This window comes from Diabrotica virgifera, chromosome 1 (assembly GCF_917563875.1).
Source record: "Diabrotica virgifera virgifera chromosome 1, PGI_DIABVI_V3a".
Classification (NCBI taxonomy): Eukaryota; Metazoa; Arthropoda; class Insecta; order Coleoptera; family Chrysomelidae; genus Diabrotica; species Diabrotica virgifera.
The window spans coordinates 258,195,158-258,216,925 of record NC_065443.1 but is presented as its reverse complement, the minus strand read 5'-3'; the positions used below and the strand labels follow the sequence as shown (position 1 = coordinate 258,216,925).

General features: G+C 35.3%; 2 protein-coding genes across 2 annotated transcripts in view; one reads left to right on the top strand and one right to left on the bottom strand.

Annotated features, from left to right (window-relative positions):
- LOC126883695 (protein N-terminal asparagine amidohydrolase-like) overlaps positions 1–2,617 on the top strand; it is a 36,405-nt gene extending 33,788 nt beyond the window's left edge. The window contains exon 3 of the mRNA XM_050649358.1: positions 2,093–2,617. Coding sequence (XP_050505315.1) covers positions 2,093–2,466 — 374 coding nt within the window. The 3' untranslated portion in view covers positions 2,467–2,617. The remainder of the gene's footprint in view (positions 1–2,092) is intronic.
- A 14,708-nt stretch (positions 2,618–17,325) lies between these two features.
- LOC126883684 (ankyrin-3-like) lies at positions 17,326–19,934 on the bottom strand. The gene has a single exon (XM_050649348.1). It carries the CDS (start codon positions 19,201–19,203, stop codon positions 17,341–17,343), a length of 1,863 nt encoding a protein of 620 aa, XP_050505305.1. The 5' UTR covers positions 19,204–19,934; the 3' UTR covers positions 17,326–17,340.
- Between the last annotated feature and the right edge of the window lie 1,834 nt (positions 19,935–21,768).

Genomic DNA, 21,768 nt, shown 5'->3' with positions numbered 1-21,768 from the left:
ACCTATTCTGCAGCCTTTGTTGTTCTACGACGAAAACATTGCACCGGAAAATGCAATGTTCCGCATCGTCCCTCTCGTGACACGTGGTGCATATATCATCGTTGGTTTTTTTTGATGCCATATGTGTAAGACCTAAAAGATCCATGACCCGTCAGGAACTGAGTAAAGTAGTAATTTACCCGTTTAAATTTACAGTTGTACCAAGCTACAACATCGGGGATCAGTGTTTTGGTCCAGCGAGCCTTCGTGGTCTGTACCTCCCATTCCCTTTGAAATTCCATTAGCATGTTTACTCGTATGGTCCTTCTCACCTGTTGTAAGTGGCCATCGTGTGCTTCATACAGCATTTGTCTCTCTTTGGCTAACAGGTGAATAGGAAGAGTGCCCGCTATCACCTGTAAGGCCAACGTAGAAGTGGTTCGGTACGCGCTCACCACTTTTAAAAGAAGCTTCCTTTGGGCTCTTGTTATGATATCTTTGTACTTCTGGTATTTTAGTACGCTGATCCAGACGGGGGTTCCATATAGAAGGGTCGACTGCACCACTTGGAGGTACAAACTTCTCTTGTTGCTGCTGGGCCCTCCAATGTTAGGTATTATTCTCTGGATAGCTGCCGTCCGTTCGTCTGCCTTCTTAACCACTCTTAATAAGTGTTTCGTGTATCTTAGGCCTCTGTCCAGGTCAATACCCAAATACCTCGCACAGTTCGTCGGCTCTAGTTGGCTACTACCTATTTGGAAGGTCAAGTCTGGCCCATTTCTTGGAGCTTTAAGGATGACTACTTCTGTCTTGTGACCTGCAAGTTCAAGATCATTATTTTCCATCCACCTGTTCACTTTCTCGCAGCATTCGTTTACGATTTCCATAAGGTCCCAGTACATGTCGTTTGTGACCAATATAGCAAGGTCGTCCGCATAGGCTACTGCCATGTTGTTTCTACCGTAATCGATATTTAAAACCCCGTTGTATAAGACATTCCACAACGTTGGACCTAGTACAGAGCCTTGCGGTACGCCGGCTGTTAGTTTCCTCTCAACATTTTTGGCCACTGATACATGTCTCTCGCTTAAATATCTTTTTATAATATTGATCAGGTATCCCGAGACATTAGCGGTTTCTAATTTAGTAATAATATGGGCCCAGTTAAAGGCGTTCCTTACGTCAAACATTACTAAAAAAACGGCCCATCTTTTTCTGGTGTTCTTCACAGTGTCTGTAATATGCTTGACCGCATCTATAGCAGATTTTCCTTTCCTGAAACCGTACTGTCTGGTTGAGATGATGTCTTTTTCTCTCAGCTCTCTTTCAAGACGGTTTTTAACAATATTCTCATACAACTTTCCTAGGCAGTCGAGTAGGCATATCGGTCTATAGGCGGTGGCTTCTTCCGGGTCTTTGCCGGGTTTGAGTATTAGAGTTAGTCTCGCGAGCTTGAGCTGGTTAGGAAACTCTTGTTTTGTCAGCAGCTGGTTCAATATGGCTCTGATAGCGTCTGGCTGTGTTTTAACTATTAGTTTTATCACCTCTGGTGGCACACGATCGGGTCCTGGGGATTTACCTACTTTAATGGACTCTGCTGCTTTGATGAGTTCCGCATTACTTATTTTCTCCGGACAGATATGTGGATTGTACGTATGTTCAATGCCGGGCTTGTTGGGAAAGAGAGTGTTAGCTATTTCTCTTCTTTTCTCATCGCACATATTGTATGGGACCTCGAACTTCAGCGTTTTGGTGGCTATTCTATAGGCATCGCCCCATACGTCATTTTCCAGTGCCTCGCACAAGTTTTGCCAACATGTGCGCTTTGCGCTCTTTATAAGTTTGTTTAGTTCGTTCTTGACGGATTTATATTCGTCTTTTGTCTGCTGGGTCCTGTGTCTCTGGATACCTGGGTTTCACCCATAAGGCTCGGGTTCGATTCGGAATCCGAAATCTTTTTTGTTTATAAAATTGACATTTTGACTTGAAAACTAATTGTTTTTATAATACTTTATTATACTGTGTCCTATAAATACTAAAAACGTGGTATTAAAAAACGTTATTTTTTATAAAAGTGTATTTTTTTTAACTAATCTTATTATGTCGGTTTTAGATGAAATTTTTCCTGCATCATTTCCACAAAAAGGCCCAGAAGAGTATCTCCGTACTGCGCGCCATCTGTTTGGTTCAGAAAATTGCGAAATTATTAACATTTATGACTGTATCCTAGGTCAGCTAAAAATCGGACCATTTAATTACAAACCGCTCAGAGGAGCGAATCTTTGGTTAGAACAAAACGACGACTTTATCTTACAACAGCTCTCTACTTCGCCTGAGGTCGAACCGCCACATTTCGTTTCAAACGTTAGAGGTACCGTGAAATATATACAAGAGAACCCTTTTCCTGCAGTAACTGTTTTTAGAAATAATAGGCCACTGTATTATAGAAGAGACGAAGACTCAGGACTTTGGGTTCCAGATTATTAACAAATTACAATTTTATTATAAGAAATGTTTTCAAATGTTGATTGCTTAAAGACAAATGCGGCGCATTACATATATTTTATAATAAATCTATTAATACTCAATGTAATTAAATTTGATTTCAATTATGCGAATTACAATAATTTATATTTAATTGTACTTTTTATAGTTCATCCCATTTACGGCATTGTCTCTCTATTATATTTCTTATACGTTATCGTTTGTTTGACGGTTTGATCTGAATGCGTCCTGTACGTCTTCCATTTCTTTTTGTATCTATCTCAGACGCTTTTCTTTAATTCTCGTATACATCTTGAAACCGACCGATGACAAGCATATTGCTATATTATTCTCACATTCATTATGTTGTCCTTTTTTGTATATTGGTAGAACTATGTTTTCCTTCCAGTATTTTGTGATTTTCTCTGTACTCCATGGTTCCTTGCATATCTGTAATAGGCAGTCCTCTCTCATCCATTTTATCATTTCTGGATCTATTTGGTCCTCTCCTGTCGCATTTCCAATTTTAATATTCTTTATAGCCTCTTCCAATTCTTCCTTTCTTATATTCTCTGGTTCCTCTTCCACTTCTGGTCTATTTCCCCCTGCTTCCTCTTCCACTTCTGGTCTATTTCCCCCTGCTTCTTTTTACCTCTTCTTGTTTTGAATCTATCTTCGCAGTATTGTTTCCATATTTCTACTATTTCTGTAATGTCTTTTACTAAAATTTACATTTGGCAACCCGGCAGTTTTATTTATTTTGACATAGCGAAGATATTTAACACAGTCATAATATCATAATTACCTGTAACCCGAGAATACATTGTATTGTTGTGGTATTGTCATGATTTCGATCGCAAGTATCATGTTAATTACGTAATACCTATAGTGTATAATTAGTGCAAGATTTAGGCGGCGGGTGTAATTTCCTCACCAAAATAATCTTATACCTGAGTTTGGAAGGGTATGTCATAATCCGACAGGTATTTTCCTCACCAAAACTGAAATGGTTGTTTCAGGTAGATTTTACTAAAAGGCATTCAAGGAAATTATTTATCTACTATAAAATTACAGTAGGTACCTATAATAATTAATTAATTAATTTTATAGTATTTTATTTTTAGTCATAATTGGAATTTTGACAAAAATGGCATGTTTAATAGAAAGTAATCACGGTATTTGAAAATTTTATTTTTTATGAGGTGAAAGTTTTAGAAAGTGACGAAGTGTTCTGAAGGCAATAAAATAACTTTTAGTGCGAAATTGACTATTGGGGCAAATTTTACAATAACTAGAAGTAGCCTACAACATAATCATGAACCAGATGTGCAGAAGATAGATCGAAAAATTGTTTCTAACTCTTGTAAACGTAAAGCCGAAGAGAATATACTGAAAAACCGCCAAAAATCATTCGCCAAGAGCTTGCAGCTAATTTGCCTGAAACAATTACTACGATTGATGTCTGTTACATAAGAAAAAAATATATAATTATCGACGAAAATGATGCCTGGTCGATTTTCTTCCAATATTTATGAGGTTCAAGAATTTGTGAAGAGCTGTGCTCAAAAAACAACCAAGGAGGAAAATTTTCTCTTTATAAACTGTGTCAAAAGTAAGATAACTGTATTTAGTTGTGAATGTGAAACAAATATAAGATTTTTAGCAACATTGAATTTTATACAGAGAGGGGCAAAATTATGGAATATATTCATTTTCTCTAAAATGGACGATTTTGTACAAAAAACCAGGAACCACGTCGATTTTTATTTTTAAATCACAATTTTTTGGCATATCTATCTTTCATATTAGTGACGTCATCAATCAATCAATCAATCAATCAATAATTACATTAATGTTTATATTACTAAATAGAGAATATAACACCCTTTCAAATAAGCTACCACACGACCCCTATTCCCATTTAAAAAAATCATTGATTACGTGATCACGCACAGTTAGATGACGTTACTACTATGAAAATATAGGCCAAAAAATTGTAATTTAAAAATAAAAATCGACCTGTTTCCGGGTTTTTCTCCAAAATCGTCCGTTTTAGAGAAAATTAATTTATTCCATAATTTTGCCCCTCTCGTATATTATATGTATGGCACAATTACCGTACCACATATTATTTGCAATTATTTACTATTCATGGGCCAATTAATGGGCATTATATTTCTTTATTATACTGTTTACTGTCAAACAAAAAAAAAACAGAAACTTAAAACAATCTTTTCTATTTGTTAAAATCAGAAATTGTTAAAACTCTCTAAATTGAGTTTAATCCTAGTAAAGTTTTTGTAGATTTTGAAAAGGCTGTATTTATCAATCATTCAAATGTGTCCAAACACTGAAATACATGATTGAAGATTTCACCTAAGTACACCAAACTTGGTATAGAAAATTCAGTCGCTTGATTTAACATCAGAATATACAAATGATTCTGAAGTAGGCTCAAACATACTTTTGGCCTTACATTATATAAAACCGGAAGACCTATCAGATTGTTTTGTGTTTGATTTAATGTCATGCAAACTATAAAATGAATTTTTTTTATTACTGCAGTCTGCAAGTAAGCTGAGAAAAATGTAGAAAATTTACGTACGACTGGTCTATTATTTGACAAATAATGACATTATTTCGAAGTCAATTAAGTACGATATAACGCCCAAGGGGGTGTTATAGAAAAATGACGCCCTAGCGCCTATTAAATTTAAATAACCAGTTAAATACTGTGAAGTTGACAAATAAAACTCTAAGTAAAACTATGGTTACCACAATTACGTTACGACTATTTCTGGTAAATGTACTTATTCGAAAACTAATTAATTCAAAATTTATTCAAATTTTTTGCATATAAAGAATAATTTAGTCGGACATTAAACGTTGAAGGCATCACGGGTATTATAATAATAAAATAATAATACCCTTGGTACCTTAATAACTATAATAAGTTATCAGTCTAATCAAAAGACTATAATGGATTTTGTAAAGTGTGTTTCTTATTATAGTAAATAACAAATAATAAGTTATACGTTTTGCACATTATCTATATTATAAACTATTATTACAACGTAAGGAAATGAATGCCTTTTATTCGGATTTCGGATGCTTTCATAATAATCATTCTTAAATTACATCTATATTTTTTATTTTATTACCTGAGTGAGTTGGTGAGGAAAATACCTACCGGATTAATACGAACCCTTAAACTTGGTGAGGAAAATACCTGTCGGATTATATGGTTCTACTGGTTGGTGAGGAATTTACCTCCGCCCGATTTAGGTACACCAAGGCGATTTACCTCGAAGTTTAAGGATTTGTAGATGGTTTCAAAACAAAATGTGTAAAGTGTTGTGTGCAGATAAAGCTTGTTTTACGAGAAATGGTGTTTGTATGTTTTACTTTAATAATGCCAAAAGTATTAATGCATGGGCTGGGATTATTAGTAATCATCTGATTGAACCACTCGAACTTCCCAGAAGATTGAATGGAGAAGTGTAATACTCAAATTTTTTGTAACATGTTTTACCGATAGATACTTCTTGAAGACGTAGCTTGATTGAGTTGATTGTAATAAAAAATTTTCATGTAAGTGAAAACACTATACAAACCTTATTTATTAGATATTTAATAAACACAAATATTATGCCTAATGATAATGGTCGATGATTCATGATAGTTGAGTGTTGAGTTCCAGTAAAATTATTTTTACACAGAAGAAGGAACGCAGCGTTGCCGGCTGTATTTGCATTTCTGTGGACATTAATCAAATGCATTAAAATTATAAATTATTTCGTTGAAAATTGTTGACTTTAAAAAAAAATATCAGACTTTTCTGCTGTAAATGGTGCACTTAGCCCGTACCTTGAAGGAACGCATTATTTTCCGGGACACCCTGTATACGGTTCAATACTGTTCCCTACCTTTTTTCCTTCTTAAAATTCTTTTCGGCACAGCGGATTGTTTGAACCACCAAGTTTTTGCTACATGTTGCACAGTGGTCCACAAAATGAACTATTTACTAATCTATTTTTATCAAGTTACAACTTCGCTTGAGGTTTGTATTACTTATCCCCTCTATCTCTATTAAGTATAATCATTAATTGGTAAAATTCGCACGGTTTAGTTATCAGCCAAACGCAAATGGTTATCAGTTGTTCCTTAAAACGTGAGGTCATTTTACACGTGCAATTAAATGTTTCCGTGCCGCAAGGGTCTAGAAAATCTATAAAACCTCGTGGCGCAAAGAATTAAAGTCTCTATGCGATTCCAGAATTTTCCTGTTTTTAGAAATAATAGGCCACTGTATTATGATTGTTGGCCACAGATGTTGATTGCTTAAAGACAAGTTCGGCGGGGATCCGGACAAAAAATTCCCATAATTTATCCCTGGACAAAAAATCCTCGGACAAATAATCCCCACAAATTTTTTTGGATAAAATATTCCTACAAAAAATCCCCAAGAAATATTTGCTGCCGAATAGTTATCTAAGCGTACGGCTCCACGGGCGAAAAATTGACGCTAGTAGTAGCCGTAAAGCGAACTTATGGTTCCGCACAACGGAAGAGGAATATCCGAACTGAACCGACTACAGGATTTGTGCGTAGTCGGTTCAGTTCGGCTATTCCTTATCCGTTTCGCGGAACCTTAAGTTCGTTTTACGGCTACTGCTAGCGTCAATTTCCCGCCCGTGGAGCCGTAGCCTAAAAGTTTTCTCGAAATTTTAACAAATTTCGAATTCCAATTCCATGCTGAAAACTTCAAATTTTACATGACAAATAAAAAGAGTGAGTTTTTTCAAAAATCGTGGAAGATATGGGGAATGAGCTAAGGCCCCGTTTCCATGTCAGGCGCTTAACGCGCGTTTTGATAAAGCGCGATTACAACTACACACATTTTACTGAAGACCGTTCACCTGCTAACGCGCGATTTAGGTCACTAAGACGCGCGTTGGCATGTGAACGGTCTCAAGTACAATGTATATATAGTTGTAATCGCGCGTTATCAAAGCGCCTGTCATGAAAACGAGGCCTTAGCTCATTCATCATATTTTCCACGATTTTTGAAAAAAAACTCACACTTTTGGTCATGTATAAACAAATAAAGTTAACAAAAATATAATACAAATAAAGTTTTCAGCATGGAATTTTAATTCTAAATTTGTTAAAATTTCAGGAAAACTTTTAGAGAACTATTTGACATCAAATATTTCTTGGCGATTTTTTATCCGGGATTTTTTTTTGGGGATATTTTGTCCAAAAAAAGTTGTGGGGATTATTTGTTCGGGATGTTTTGCGGGGATTTTTTGTTCAGGGATAATTTGTGGGGATTTTTTGTCCGGGGATTATTTGTCCTAGCTTCGTTCGGCGCATTGCATATATTTTATAATAAATCGATTAATACTCAATGTAATTAAATTTGATCTCAATTATGCGAATTACAATAATTTATATTTAATCGTACTTTTTATAGTTCATCCCATTTACGGCATTGTCTCTATTATATTTCTTATAAGTTATCGTTTGTTTGACGGTTTGATCTGAATGCGTCCTGTACGTCTTCCATTTCTTTTTGTCTCTATCTTAGACGCTTTTCTTTAATTCTGGTATACATCTTGAAACCGACCGATGACAAGCATATTGCTATATTATTCTCACATTCATTATGTTGTCCTTTTTTGTATATTGGTAGAACTATGTTTTCCTTCCAGTATTTTGTGATTTTCTCTATACTCCATGGTTCCTTGGATATCTGTAATAGGCATTCCTCTCTCATCCATTTTACCAGTTCTGGATCTATTTGGTCCTCTCCTGCCGCATTTCCAATTTTAATATTCTTTATAGCCTCTTCCAATTCTTCCTTTCTTATATTCTCTGATTCCTCTTCCACTTCTGGTCTATTTCCCCCTGCTTCCTCTTCCACTTCTGGTCTATTTCCCCCTGCTTCTTTTTACCTCTTCTTGTTTTGAATCTATCTTCGCAGTATTGTTTCCATATTTCTACTATTTCTGTAGTCTCTGTTTTCAAGTAGTTATTTTTATACAGGGTGTCCCGGAAAATAGTGCGTTCCTTAAAGGTGTGGGTAGAATGCACCATTTAAAAGAAAACTTTCTTATAAATTTTTTGTCTAAACTCGTCTGTTACCTCAAAAAAAAAATAAAATATGTAATGTCTTTTACTAAACTTTACATTTGGCAACCCGGCAGTTTTATTTATTTTGACATAGCGAAGATATTTTTAACACAGTCATAATATCATAATTACCTGTAACCCGAGAATACATTGTATTGTTGTGGTATTGTCATGGTTTCGATCGCAAGTATCATGTTAATTACGTAATACCTATAGTGTATAATTAGTGCAAGATTTAGGTACACCAAGGCGATTTACCTTGAAGTTTAAGGATTTGCAGATGATTTCAAAACAAAATGTGTAAAGTGTTGTGTGCAGATAAAGCTTGTTTTACGAGAAATGGTGTTTGTATGTTTTACTTTAATAATGCCAAAAGTATTAATGCATGGGCTGGGATTATTAGTAATCATCTGATTGAACCACTCGAACTTCCCAGAAGATTGAATGGAGAAGTGTAATACTCAAATTTTTTGTAACATGTTCTACCGATAGATACTTCTTGAAGACGTAGCTTGATTGAGTTGATTGTAATAAAAAATTTTCATGTAAGTGAAAACACTATACAAACCTTATTTATTAGATATTTAATAAACACAAATATTATGCCTAATGATAATGGTCGATGATTCATGATAGTTGAGTGTTGAGTTCCAGTAAAATTATTTTTACACAGAAGAAGGAACGCAGCGTTGCCGGCTGTATTTGCATTTCTGTGGACATTAATCAAATGCATTAAAATTATAAATTATTTCGTTGAAAATTGTTGACTTTACAAAAAAAAAAATATCAGACTTTTTTGCTCTAAATGGTGCACTTAGCCCGTACCTTGAAGGAACGCATTATTTTCCGGGACACCCTGTATACGGTTCAATACTGTTCCCTACCTTTTTTCCTTCTTAAAATTCTTTTCGACACAGCGGATTGTTTGAACCACCAAGTTTTTGCTACATGTTGCACAGTGGTCCACAAAATGAACTATTTACTAATCTATTTTTATCAAGTTACAACTTCGCTTGAGGTTTGTATTACTTATCACCTTTGTCCCTATTAAGTCAGTATAATCATTAATTGGTAAAATTCGCACGGTTTAGTTATCAGCCAAACGCAAATGGTTATCAGTTGTTTCTTAAAAAGTGAGGTCATTTTACACGTGCAATTAAATGTTTCCGTGCCGCAAGGGTCTAGAAAATCTATAAAATCTCGTGGCGCAAAGAATTAAAGTCTCTATGCGATTCCAGAATTTTCCTGTTTTTAGAAATAATAGGCCACTGTATTATAGAAGAGACGAATATTCAGGACTTTGGGTTGCAGATTATTAAACAAAATAGAATTTTATTATAAAAAATGTTTTCAGATGTTGATTGCTTAACCCTTAAATTCTAACACCCATCTCTCAGACAACATCGCTTGTCGAAAGTGAGATATTTCCCTTCCTAGAAAATTTGAAGGTCACCCGTTTATGACTTTTCAAGTTGGGTTGTTCTTTAGTAGTATTGAATTCGGCAATTTGCGGCAGGTTGTTATTCGAAAGATATTTAGGTTCAAAGTGTGATTTCCGTCTAATAGAGTAGAGTAGTTAGTGTTTGTGCCCAGTTCGTCAAAAAACATAAAATAAGGGAATAAAGACCCTGAGGAAACTCTTTTGAAATGGTATGATGAGGTAGAAGACGACATAAGCGAAGTGGAATCAATTTGTGATGAAAATATTGAGACTGACTACCACTGCTACACTGTACTAAAAATAGTTTTAACATTAGTCTATGTATATTGTATATATATATATATATATATATATATATATATATATATATATATATATATATGTTACAGTGAAAGTTGACGTTTCAGGGAAGGTTAACCTTTACTAGTCACGGTCGACTCTCGCTGGGCATCTTAGTGAAAGTTGAATTCTGAAATAACAAGATCAACTTTCACTAGTGAAGGTTGACCATTCTTAGTGAACGTCAACCTCCCCTACAGCAGTCTAGGGAAAGTTACACAGACGTACAAACAAGATCAACATCCACTAGTGAAGGTTGACAATTCCTATAGTGAATGACAACCTCCTCTACAACAGTCTAGGGAAAGTTAGAGAGAAATAAAAGACTAATCTTAAATCACGTATACTTTTATAACAAAAGTAAATTTAGAATTTGAAAGATGAACAAATAAGAACAAAATAAAACGTGAAACTATAGTCTACAATTTAAAGACTATAATAGAGACGAAAATACTATAGTCAACAATAATAAAATTATTTGTTGCAACATGATAATGCTTTATGGCATTTGGAATTGCATAAAACATTGTTTTTTATGCAGTAACACTTCTTTGTTTGGCACTTCTTGTTACAACTGCACTTAAAAAATCCTTGCCCACTTCCGGTTGACTGAGTAGTAGCAACTGTTCGTAAAGTAAGTGTCTTTTCCATTGGAATTTCATCTTCTTTTATAATGTTTACTGGACAAGTATTAAACTGGGATCTGCAAATAAAAAGATACTTGCAGGCTTAAATGTAAAATTACTAATTATTATACTATGCGGTATTAAATACGTTCAAACAAGTTAAACTTCATAAAAGTATGGAAAAGGTCGTTCGCCCGCCGTGCACATCCGCCAGATGTTCAACATTCCCTAGGCTGATTCCGTGAAGGTTCACCTTCCCTAGTGAAAGCTGATATATATTTTCTACTATCAACATTCACTGGTCATTTCAGTGAAGGTCGACAATCACTAGCGACGGTACACCTTGACTAATATTCAGCTTTCACTGTAACATATATATATATATATATATATATATATATATATATATATATATATATATATATATATATATATATATATATATATATACATTAGCACTTCGAGCCAAGCAGGCTCATGGCTTGGTTTACAATCTTCCTCCATTCTTGCTTGTTCTTCGCTTTTTCTTTCCAATTGGTTGCATTGAGATACTTCAGGTCATCATTAACTTCATGGCTCCATCTGGTCCTAGGTCTTCCTTTTCTCTTTTTACCACCTATTGTAGCGCTTAACATGATTTTAGGCATTCTAACTTGGGCTATTCTTTGGACATGTCCTAACCATCTAAGTCTTTGTGATCTTACAACTGCAATTATATTAGGCTCCTTATACAATTCTTCTAATTCCTTGTTTGTTCTTCGTGTCCACTGATTGTTGATTATTTTTCCCCCAAATATCCTTCTAAGTATTTTTCTTTCCCATACTTGTAACATTGATTGCTCGGTTTTTGTCATAGTCCAAGTTTCTGAGGCATACGTAACTATTGGTCGTATCACAGTTTTATACGTTCTTAATTTAGCTGCTTTGGATATATTTTTGCTTCTGAGTATTCTATTGAGTGCATACATGCAACGATTCCCTGACATTAGTCTTTTGTGTATTTCATCCCGGATGTTTGGTTTACTAGAAAATAAGGTCCCTAAATATTCAACTCTGTCTACCTTTTCAAATTTATACATTGTTCCTTCATTCGTTGTTATCATTAAATATTGCCCTTGTTCAAATTTTTTGTCGGTCCATTCCATATACTTAGTTTTTGTTTCATTTATATAAAGTCCTTTTTCTCGAGCTGCCTTTTCTAGTCGTTCTACTACCTCTTTTAATTGTTCCTTGCTTCTGGATAGAATTACTACATCATCCGCGAATGCCAAACATTGATGCTTTTTGTGATATATATGTCCTGATCTGTTAATATTAGCCTCTTTTATTATCATTTCCAATACTACATTAAATAGCAGTGATGACAACGGATCCCCTTGTCGTACTCCTTCTTTCACTTCGAAATTTTCTGTTAGTTTGTTATTTACTTTTACTTTATTTTCTGTTTTCGTAAGTGTAAGCTTTATCATTCTTATTATTTTTGGTGAAACTTCTACATTTTTTAATGCTTTATATATTTCTTTTCTTTTTATTCTATCAAAAGCTTGCTTAAAATCTAAGAAGAGTGCCATTGTTGGTTTATTATATTCATAGCTCTCAGCTTGTATTTCTCTTAAAGTAAAGATGTTGTCTATAGTACTTCTTCCTTTTCTAAAGCCACACTGGTATTCACCTATGCTATTGTTAAGACTTCTTGCTAGCTTGTTTTTGATGTGGACTGCTAATATCTTATATATTACATTTAATAGTGCCACGCCCCTATAATTTTGACATTCTGCTTTGTCCCCCTTTTTATAAAGAGGACATATCACTGCTTGCTTCCACTCCATTGGTAGTTCTTCCTTTTCCCATATGTTTTTTAGTAATTTGTGTATTTTGTCTGTCAGCTGCGCTCCTCCATATTTTAACATTTCCGCTGTTATAGAATCACTTCCAGGACATTTATAGTTTTTTAGATTCTTAATAATACTTTCAACTTCATTTAGGGATGGTGCTATATCTTCCGTACTGTCTCTTTGTATATTCATTATTTCGTCTGTGTATCCTTCATTATCGTGATTTATGTGTTCTTCATTTCCATCATCTGTGTCTTCTTCATTGTGATTATTTGTGTACTCCCCGTTTAACAATTCATCAAAATATTGTTTCCATCGTTTTAATATTTCTTGGTCATCAAATATCATTTTTCCTTCTTTATCTTTGTAATAAATGGGCTGTGGTTTATATTCTCTTTTTTGATTTTTAATGCCTTGATATAAATTTCTAATAAGATTATTTTTGTAATTCTCTTCAATGTCTTTCAACTTATCTTTGTAAAATTTTCTCTTTTTATTTCGTAAAATTGCGCTGGTTTTTCTTCTTTGCTCTATGTAAAGTGTTTCCGCTGTTTTTGATTTCAGTCTTAGACTTTCTAATCGTAGCTTGTTCCGTTTCTCTATTTCTAGTTTGCATTCATCGTCGAACCATGCCTTTTGTTGTTTCTTGATTGGCTTGTCAGTATCATCTGCTACGGCTTTTAAAGTATTTTTAATTAAGTCCCATGTTTGTTCTACATTGTCATTTTCTGTAATAAGTTCCAGTTTCTTGTTAAGTGTCAACTGGTATACCTTTTTTTCTTCTTCTGTTTGTAACCTGACTAGCTTGTTCATCATGCGTTTTTCTCTGTTTCTGTTTCTATTTATAGGTATTATTTGATTCATTTTTATTCCCACTAAAAAGTGGTCTGAATCTATATCTGGCCCTCTATATGTACGTATATGCATTATACTTTTTTCTACATCCTTCTCTATTAAAACATGGTCTATTTGGTTTACCGTTTGACCGTCCGGCGATCTCCAAGTGCCCTTGTGTATTTCCTTTCTCTGGAAGTAGGTACTTTTTATTAAAAGGTTTTTTTCTCTTGCAAAGTCGATGAGTATGTGTCCATTTTGATTAGTGGTTGGATGCAAGCTGTATTTTCCTATAGTAGGCTTAAATATGTCCTCTCTACCTATTTTGGCATTGGTATCTCCAAGGACTATTTTGAGATCATATTTGGGGAAGCTTTCATATACTTGGTCCAGTAGGTTATAAAACTCTTCCTTTACCTCTATTTCTTTTTCTTCTGAAGGTGCATGAATATTTACAAATGAAATTTTTTGGAATTTTCCCTTTACTCTAAGAACACTAAGTCTATCGGATATTGCTCTGAATTCTACAATTGATGCTCTAAAGTTTCTATGTATTAAAAAGCCTGTACCCAGCATTCTATTTTGCCCTCCACTATTAAAGAATAAGTAATCTTCTATTTCCTGACTGTATTGCCCTAATTGCTTTGTTTCTTGTAATGCGACGATCTGAAAACTGTATCTTTTAAGTTCAAGTACCATTTGTTTTAATTTTCCTTCTTTGTGACTTCCTCTTATATTCCATGTCGCCATACGTATTACTTCGTTTGATTTTATTGTTTTCTTTTTTGTTTCGTCTTTTCCCTCTTGTCTCCTTTTTCTTTGCCGTGTCGTCTTTATAGTATTGTTCTGTCCGTTATTGCTTATTAGTTTTTTGAGCGGTTATAATTTACTCTTTCCAACTTTTCTCTTTCTCTGTTCCATTTCCATACTTCATTGTCCAAAATTAACTTTTGATATCCCACCTTAGCAATTTTCCCTTTGGCCTTCTCTTCTATAGCAGTTGCTCTAATTTTGGATTGTATTTCTCTTTCACGTTTTGTTAGATCATCATTTATGTATATGCGGTTCGGCAGTTCTTTGAGTTTATATATGTTTTTCATTATTTTCATCTTTTCGTATTTGCTATCCAGTTCGACTAAGTATATTTTATCTCCCAATTTCCTTGCTTCATTTATTTTTACTTCTATACCAATTTCCTTGTCGATAAAATTTTTTACTGAATCTCTTAATACCTTTGGATTATTTGTAGTTATCGGGATGCCTTGTATAACTATATTTTTCCTTCTTTTGTCGCTTTCAAGGTATTGAATTCTCTCGTTGCAACTCATTATTTCTTTCTGCAAATTATTAATTTCTTTTAACATTTTTTCATTATTATTCTTCATTGCTGATATTTCGTTTTTATTTCCAATCTGTTCTTTTTTGAGTTCTTTTAGTTCCTCGGAAATCTCCTTCATTTTCTTATCTTGTTCTTTTTGTTGTTTTCTTATTTCTTCTGTGTCCTCTTTAAGATTTTTTAACATAGACATAATTTGCGTTAGCATTTCTTTGTTGGAACCGTCATCTTTCTTTGGAGATCTGGTGGTTTTTTTTAGATTGTTGAAAAGCATCCAAGACATCTGTAGCTTTTCTTTTTCCTGATTCATCTGCTGTAGTTGAGTCATCGGAATCATACATTTTGATTACACCGCGATAGAAACTGGTATCCAGGTCGACCCTTTAAAAAATTGCCGTTTCTCACAGTGTAGCAATTTCTGTGTATTTTTAGTAATTAAAAAATTTTTTATTCTATTTTTAATAATTAATTATATCAATTCTTATTGTAGTTATTTTGTAACTTTTAAAATTATTCGTTCCCACCTCTACAGGTCTACCAATATTTACAAATTTTAACAGTTTTTGTTAACTTTCGTTCTTTTAATTATTGATAATTAGTTTTAACATTAATGGAGTTTATCAAAATATAAAGCTAAATTCAATTTAAAACGGATGCTACTGTAATACTGGTTGCCTAATCTTTAAGAAGTACTCTCACAATTTGTACTTACTAGTTCCCACGTCACTGGGTTCGGTGTGAATTACTGGTTGCCTACACAGCTTCACACAGCTAGCGCCAGAAGTTAGTTACAATTCAACCTTGCGGATAACTAACCTCTACCCACTGTTAAAAAATCACGTTATTCGTCGTAGAACAGTTTCTTTTACAACCAATAATAATTCTGAGTCTACCTTACCCGTTAAATACCACTTTCACTACAATTTTTCACCAATTTAGTTCGATATTACCCGATAACGAATTAAATATCGGAACACCTATTTTTGTGTTGTTGTCTGGACAGTGGCGTATCCAAAAACCTCATTAGTCTATGTAGATACGACAAAAAGGAAACACCCAGCCTTATGATTAGACAAGAGTTCAATAAAATGATCGACATGGAAAAGTTTGATACAATCTTATACACAGACGCCAGTAAAGATGAACATGGTACAAGCTGTGCAGTTACTACTACAAATGAAACAATAGCATCATTCCGTCTCCCTACAATCTGCAGTATACATACAGCGGAATTATATGGAATAAATAAAGCTCTAGAAGTCGCACCAAAAAGCAGCAAACGTATAGCCATATGCACCGACTCACTGTCATCGATTCATTCACTAAAAACCTTAAGATCACAACACCCACCCAATAGTCAATAAGGTACACACTCACTGTCATCAGCTGTTAACTTCGGGCACCTCAGTCTCCATAATCTGGGTTCCTTCGCACGTAGGTGTTACTGGTAACGAGAAAGCGGACCAAGCAGCGAAAAAGCTAATTGCCCTAATAATCCAGTCGAAAGTATACAGCTCCATCAGGACCTAAAATATCTCTTCAAGCAATCAGTTTTGGAAAATTGGCAAGATCAATGGAGTAGAAGCACATCAAAATTACATCAAATACAACCAATAATTCGACCATCGCAAATTCCCATACAAAAAAGAAGAGACAAAGCCATAATCAGACGAATAAGAATAGGTCACACTCGTCTCACGCATGGTTACCTCATGAGTTCTGGAAATCCACCAGTATGTGAACGCTGCAACAACACGCGGCTTTCCATACAACATATCCTACTTGAATGCAGTACTTTCAGCTCCACCCGACGACGGCATAACATAAGTGGTACCCTTAGTGATAGACTTAGTTCACCTGGTTCAATGAACTCTCTGATTACTTTTCTGAGAGACTCTAAATTGTATAAATTAATATAAAATATTTATAATTTTTGTAAAAGTACCAAAACTTGTAGCTTAACCAAATATTGTAACTGTTTTTGTTCCCGTGTCAATGACCATAGTTGTCGAGACACGTAAATTTAAATAAAAACAAAAACATGGTAAATATTCTAGCGGTTTTAATAAATTGGTCTCCCAATGCTGAATTATACAAATAATTCGCTTCTACTTAGTTCTATTAGTTCATAACTTTAGATCCGAAGAACTAAAGACTGTAATTGGTTGATTAGAAAAATTAGCACTAACCGAAATATAAAAGTAATTACTGAAGTAGCAATATTTCTTTACCGCCCACTCTATATTTGCTATCCTGTATTGAAGGTAGGTACCTACCTATTTGTGGATCTTAGCGTTTTTACAAAGAAACGCAACAAACAAAAAATCATTTTTATTTGAATAAATCTGATTGTATCACAGTTTTAAGATCAGTCATGTTTAAGTAGTCGAATATTTTCCAACTTATTTCTGATGGTAACTTAGGCGCAATTTGGTTCATTATTATGTCAGCATCTGAAAGTAATTCGATCCTTTGAAAGCCTTCCTTAACCCAATGTTGTACCAACGGAAGAATATTGCCATATATCGAAAAGTCTTTAAGGTAATCTTCAATATTTTGTAACTCGATTTTAATTTTGTCGTTACGTAGATATTCAATAAACGCGTTACCTTTATTGGAGTCGCAAATTATTTGATACAATGAAACAGTACTGTTCTTTATTATTACACTCCTCATACGTGTTATTTCTTTCTGGCAGTCATTATAGTATTGCAATAATTCTGTGACGAAAGGACAACCATCGGGAATAATTGTTTCGACATGATTGTAAATTAACACCGTGTATTTAATTATTACTTTTGCAAGTACCATATACTTTGTATGTTCTGCCTCTGGATAATCACCTGACATATGTTTTAAAGCTATCCATAAAGGACAGTTGCCTTTATATTGAGCTTGTTTTAGATCAGCTCCATTTAGAAGTAAGAACTCTGAAACTTCTGGGTACATATTCCTTATCGCAAAATATAGTGGAGTAGCTCCTTTGGGTAGAGTTTTCTTGTTAACATCTGCACCATTTTCAATCAAAAATTTAACCATTTCAATTTTATCCCATTTACAAGCTGCATGCAGAAGAGTATATTCTTGATTTGTACCGAAATTCACGTCTGCACCTAGACCGATAAAATACTTTACAGTTTCTAGACATCCGGTTTCAGATGCCAAATGGAGTGGAGAATTATTTCGGGATCTCTCCTGAAGGTTACACACTGCACCTTTTTTTAAAAGTAAATGGACAATTTCTAAATACCCGTCTCGACAAGCTAAATGTAAAGGAGTCAACTTTAATATATCTTTAGCATTTATATCAGCTCCTTTTTCTAGAAGGATTTTAACAATTTTGGCATTCCCTCCTAAAACACCATGATGAATTGAATTCCGTTTCTGACAATCTTTGAGACACACGTTAGCCTTATTTAACAGTAAGTAATCTACTATTTCGATGTGACCCCAACGGGCAGCCAGATGAATAGGGGTCTTTTTGTTCTTTTTAATTGTAATATCTACATCTAACCCATTTTCTAAAAAATATTTTACAATTTCTAGATACCCTTTTCTGGCTGCAATATGAATAGGTTTCCATCCATCGTTATTTGAACATTGTTCATTTGCTCCAGCTTCTGTAAATAACCGAATCATTTCAAGATCATTATTGTAGGTAGCATAATGTAAAGGACTCCACCCCTTTACGGATGCGTTTACATCTGCACCGTGTGCCAATAAATATTTGACTACTTCCGTGTGTTTGAATTCTGCAGCTATATGTAGTGCCGTAAAGCCAACGGAATTTTTGCGATGCACTTTAACATTTACATCTATTCCTTTTTCTAAAAAATACTTTACAATTTCTAGATATCCTTCTCTGGCTGCAGCATGTATAGGCATGTATCCATTGTTACTTGTACACTGCATATTTGCTCCCGCTTCTGTTAATAATCGAATCATTTCAGGATCATTATTAGCAGTAGCGAAATGTAACGGACTCCACCTCTCAGATGTTTCGATTGCGTTTACGTCTGCACCGTGTGCCAACAAATATTTGACTACTTCCATGTGTTTCAAGTCTGTAGCTAGATGTAGTGCCGTAAAGCCATCGGAACGTGCTTCATTAATTATTGCTCCTCCTTCAATCAACTGTTGAACTTCATCTAGGTTTCCCAATTTTGCTGCTAAATGGAGTGGAATCTCATCCATATTTAAAAATATACTGCGTTGACTTTATTAATGACACAATTTTATTCATTAAATATCTGAAACAGAAAATAAATATAAAGGTTAGTATAACAGTAATTGATAATATCAGGGATAGTTTTTTGATGTGGAAAATTTATATGAATTTGCTTTCAAATTTCAAATAGCTCATGGACCTGTAGATACAATAAGATACTTATGGTAGAGGAGCCCAAGCGGCGATTTTGCACGCTTCTCAAGCCCGTCAGAAAATCATATGGGGAGAAACTTTGTACCCTGTAATGTACCCCTATCATAGATGTACACTTAATACAGGGGCGTTCGTTGAGTGCAGTTAGTAAAAAAATCTCCCTCAGAAAAACTCAAGCGAGTCACATTAAGACAAGGTAAGTTAAGTACATGAAAAACAGTGTATATTTCAATAATCTGACGATTTGAGCGCATTGTAAGGAAATGATTGAGTCACAAAGTTTAAAAAGGACGTCATCTTGAAATATTCAGGATCAAAAGTCTTGGTGCTAGGCTAGGCGCAGATGAAACGTTATACGTGCTCTGATTGGATATTACTATATTACAATGACCTGTCAATAATTGTTCAATATGGTGGTTATGGGTAAAAAATGTTGTGTATATTAGTTTTTATTGTTGTGTGCGTGTGTGTGTGTGTGTGTGTGTGTGTGTGTGTGTGTGTGTGTGTGTGTGTGTGTGTGTGTGTGTGTGTGTGTGTGTGTGTGTGTGTGTGTGTGTGTGTGTGTGTGTGTGTGTGTGTGTGTGTGTGTGTGTGTGTGTGTGTGTGTGTGTGTGTGTGTGTGTGTGTGTGTGTGTGTGTGTGTGTGTGTGTGTGTGTGTGTGTGTGTGTGTGTGTGTGTGTGTGTGTGTGTGTGTGTGTGTGTGTGTGTGTGTGTGTGTGTGTGTGTGTGTGTGTGTGTGTGTGTGTGTGTGTGTGTGTGTGTGTGTGTGTGTGTGTGTGTGTGTGTGTGTGTGTGTGTGTGTGTGTGTGTGTGTGTGTGTGTGTGTGTGTGTGTGTGTGTGTGTGTGTGTGTGTGTGTGTGTGTGTGTGTGTGTGTGTGTGTGTGTGTGTGTGTGTGTGTGTGTGTGTGTGTGTGTGTGTGTGTGTGTGTGTGTGTGTGTGTGTGTGTGTGTGTGTGTGTGTGTGTGTGTGTGTGTGTGTGTGTGTGTGTGTGTGTGTGTGTGTGTGTGTGTGTGTGTGTGTGTGTGTGTGTGTGTGTGTGTGTGTGTGTGTGTGTGTGTGTGTGTGTGTGTGTGTGTGTGTGTGTGTGTGTGTGTGTGTGTGTGTGTGTGTGTGTGTGTGTGTGTGTGTGTGTGTGTGTGTGTGTGTGTGTGTGTGTGTGTGTGTGTGTGTGTGTGTGTGTGTGTGTGTGTGTGTGTGTGTGTGTGTGTGTGTGTGTGTGTGTGTGTGTGTGTGTGTGTGTGTGTGTGTGTGTGTGTGTGTGTGTGTGTGTGTGTGTGTGTGTGTGTGTGTGTGTGTGTGTGTGTGTGTGTGTGTGTGTGTGTGTGTGTGTGTGTGTGTGTGTGTGTGTGTGTGTGTGTGTGTGTGTGTGTGTGTGTGTGTGTGTGTGTGTGTGTGTGTGTGTGTGTGTGTGTGTGTGTGTGTGTGTGTGTGTGTGTGTGTGTGTGTGTGTGTGTGTGTGTGTGTGTGTGTGTGTGTGTGTGTGTGTGTGTGTGTGTGTGTGTGTGTGTGTGTGTGTGTGTGTGTGTGTGTGTGTGTGTGTGTGTGTGTGTGTGTGTGTGTGTGTGTGTGTGTGTGTGTGTGTGTGTGTGTGTGTGTGTGTGTGTGTGTGTGTGTGTGTGTGTGTGTGTGTGTGTGTGTGTGTGTGTGTGTGTGTGTGTGTGTGTGTGTGTGTGTGTGTGTGTGTGTGTGTGTGTGTGTGTGTGTGTGTGTGTGTGTGTGTGTGTGTGTGTGTGTGTGTGTGTGTGTGTGTGTGTGTGTGTGTGTGTGTGTGTGTGTGTGTGTGTGTGTGTGTGTGTGTGTGTGTGTGTGTGTGTGTGTGTGTGTGTGTGTGTGTGTGTGTGTGTGTGTGTGTGTGTGTGTGTGTGTGTGTGTGTGTGTGTGTGTGTGTGTGTGTGTGTGTGTGTGTGTGTGTGTGTGTGTGTGTGTGTGTGTGTGTGTGTGTGTGTGTGTGTGTGTGTGTGTGTGTGTGTGTGTGTGTGTGTGTGTGTGTGTGTGTGTGTGTGTGTGTGTGTGTGTGTGTGTGTGTGTGTGTGTGTGTGTGTTTAGATTTATTACCTTGGTTTGAACCAATTGGCCAGCTCAAATTTTTTTTTATTTTCATAGACACAATTTCCTAATTTTAACTGATATACATTATATTTTAATAATTACAAACATATATTACATACATTACATTAAAAATACTTACATACTAATATTAAACACTATTACTAAATACTTATACTAAACCACTAATTGATATTAAAATATATTTTTTTCAGCGCTAAGACCTAAACCCGATTCAACCTCGCGGAGGTTTAGGCCTTCTTTGTGATTTTTTTTGTTTTTTTTTTTATTTTATTTTTTTTATTGTTTTTTTAATATTTATTTCTTTT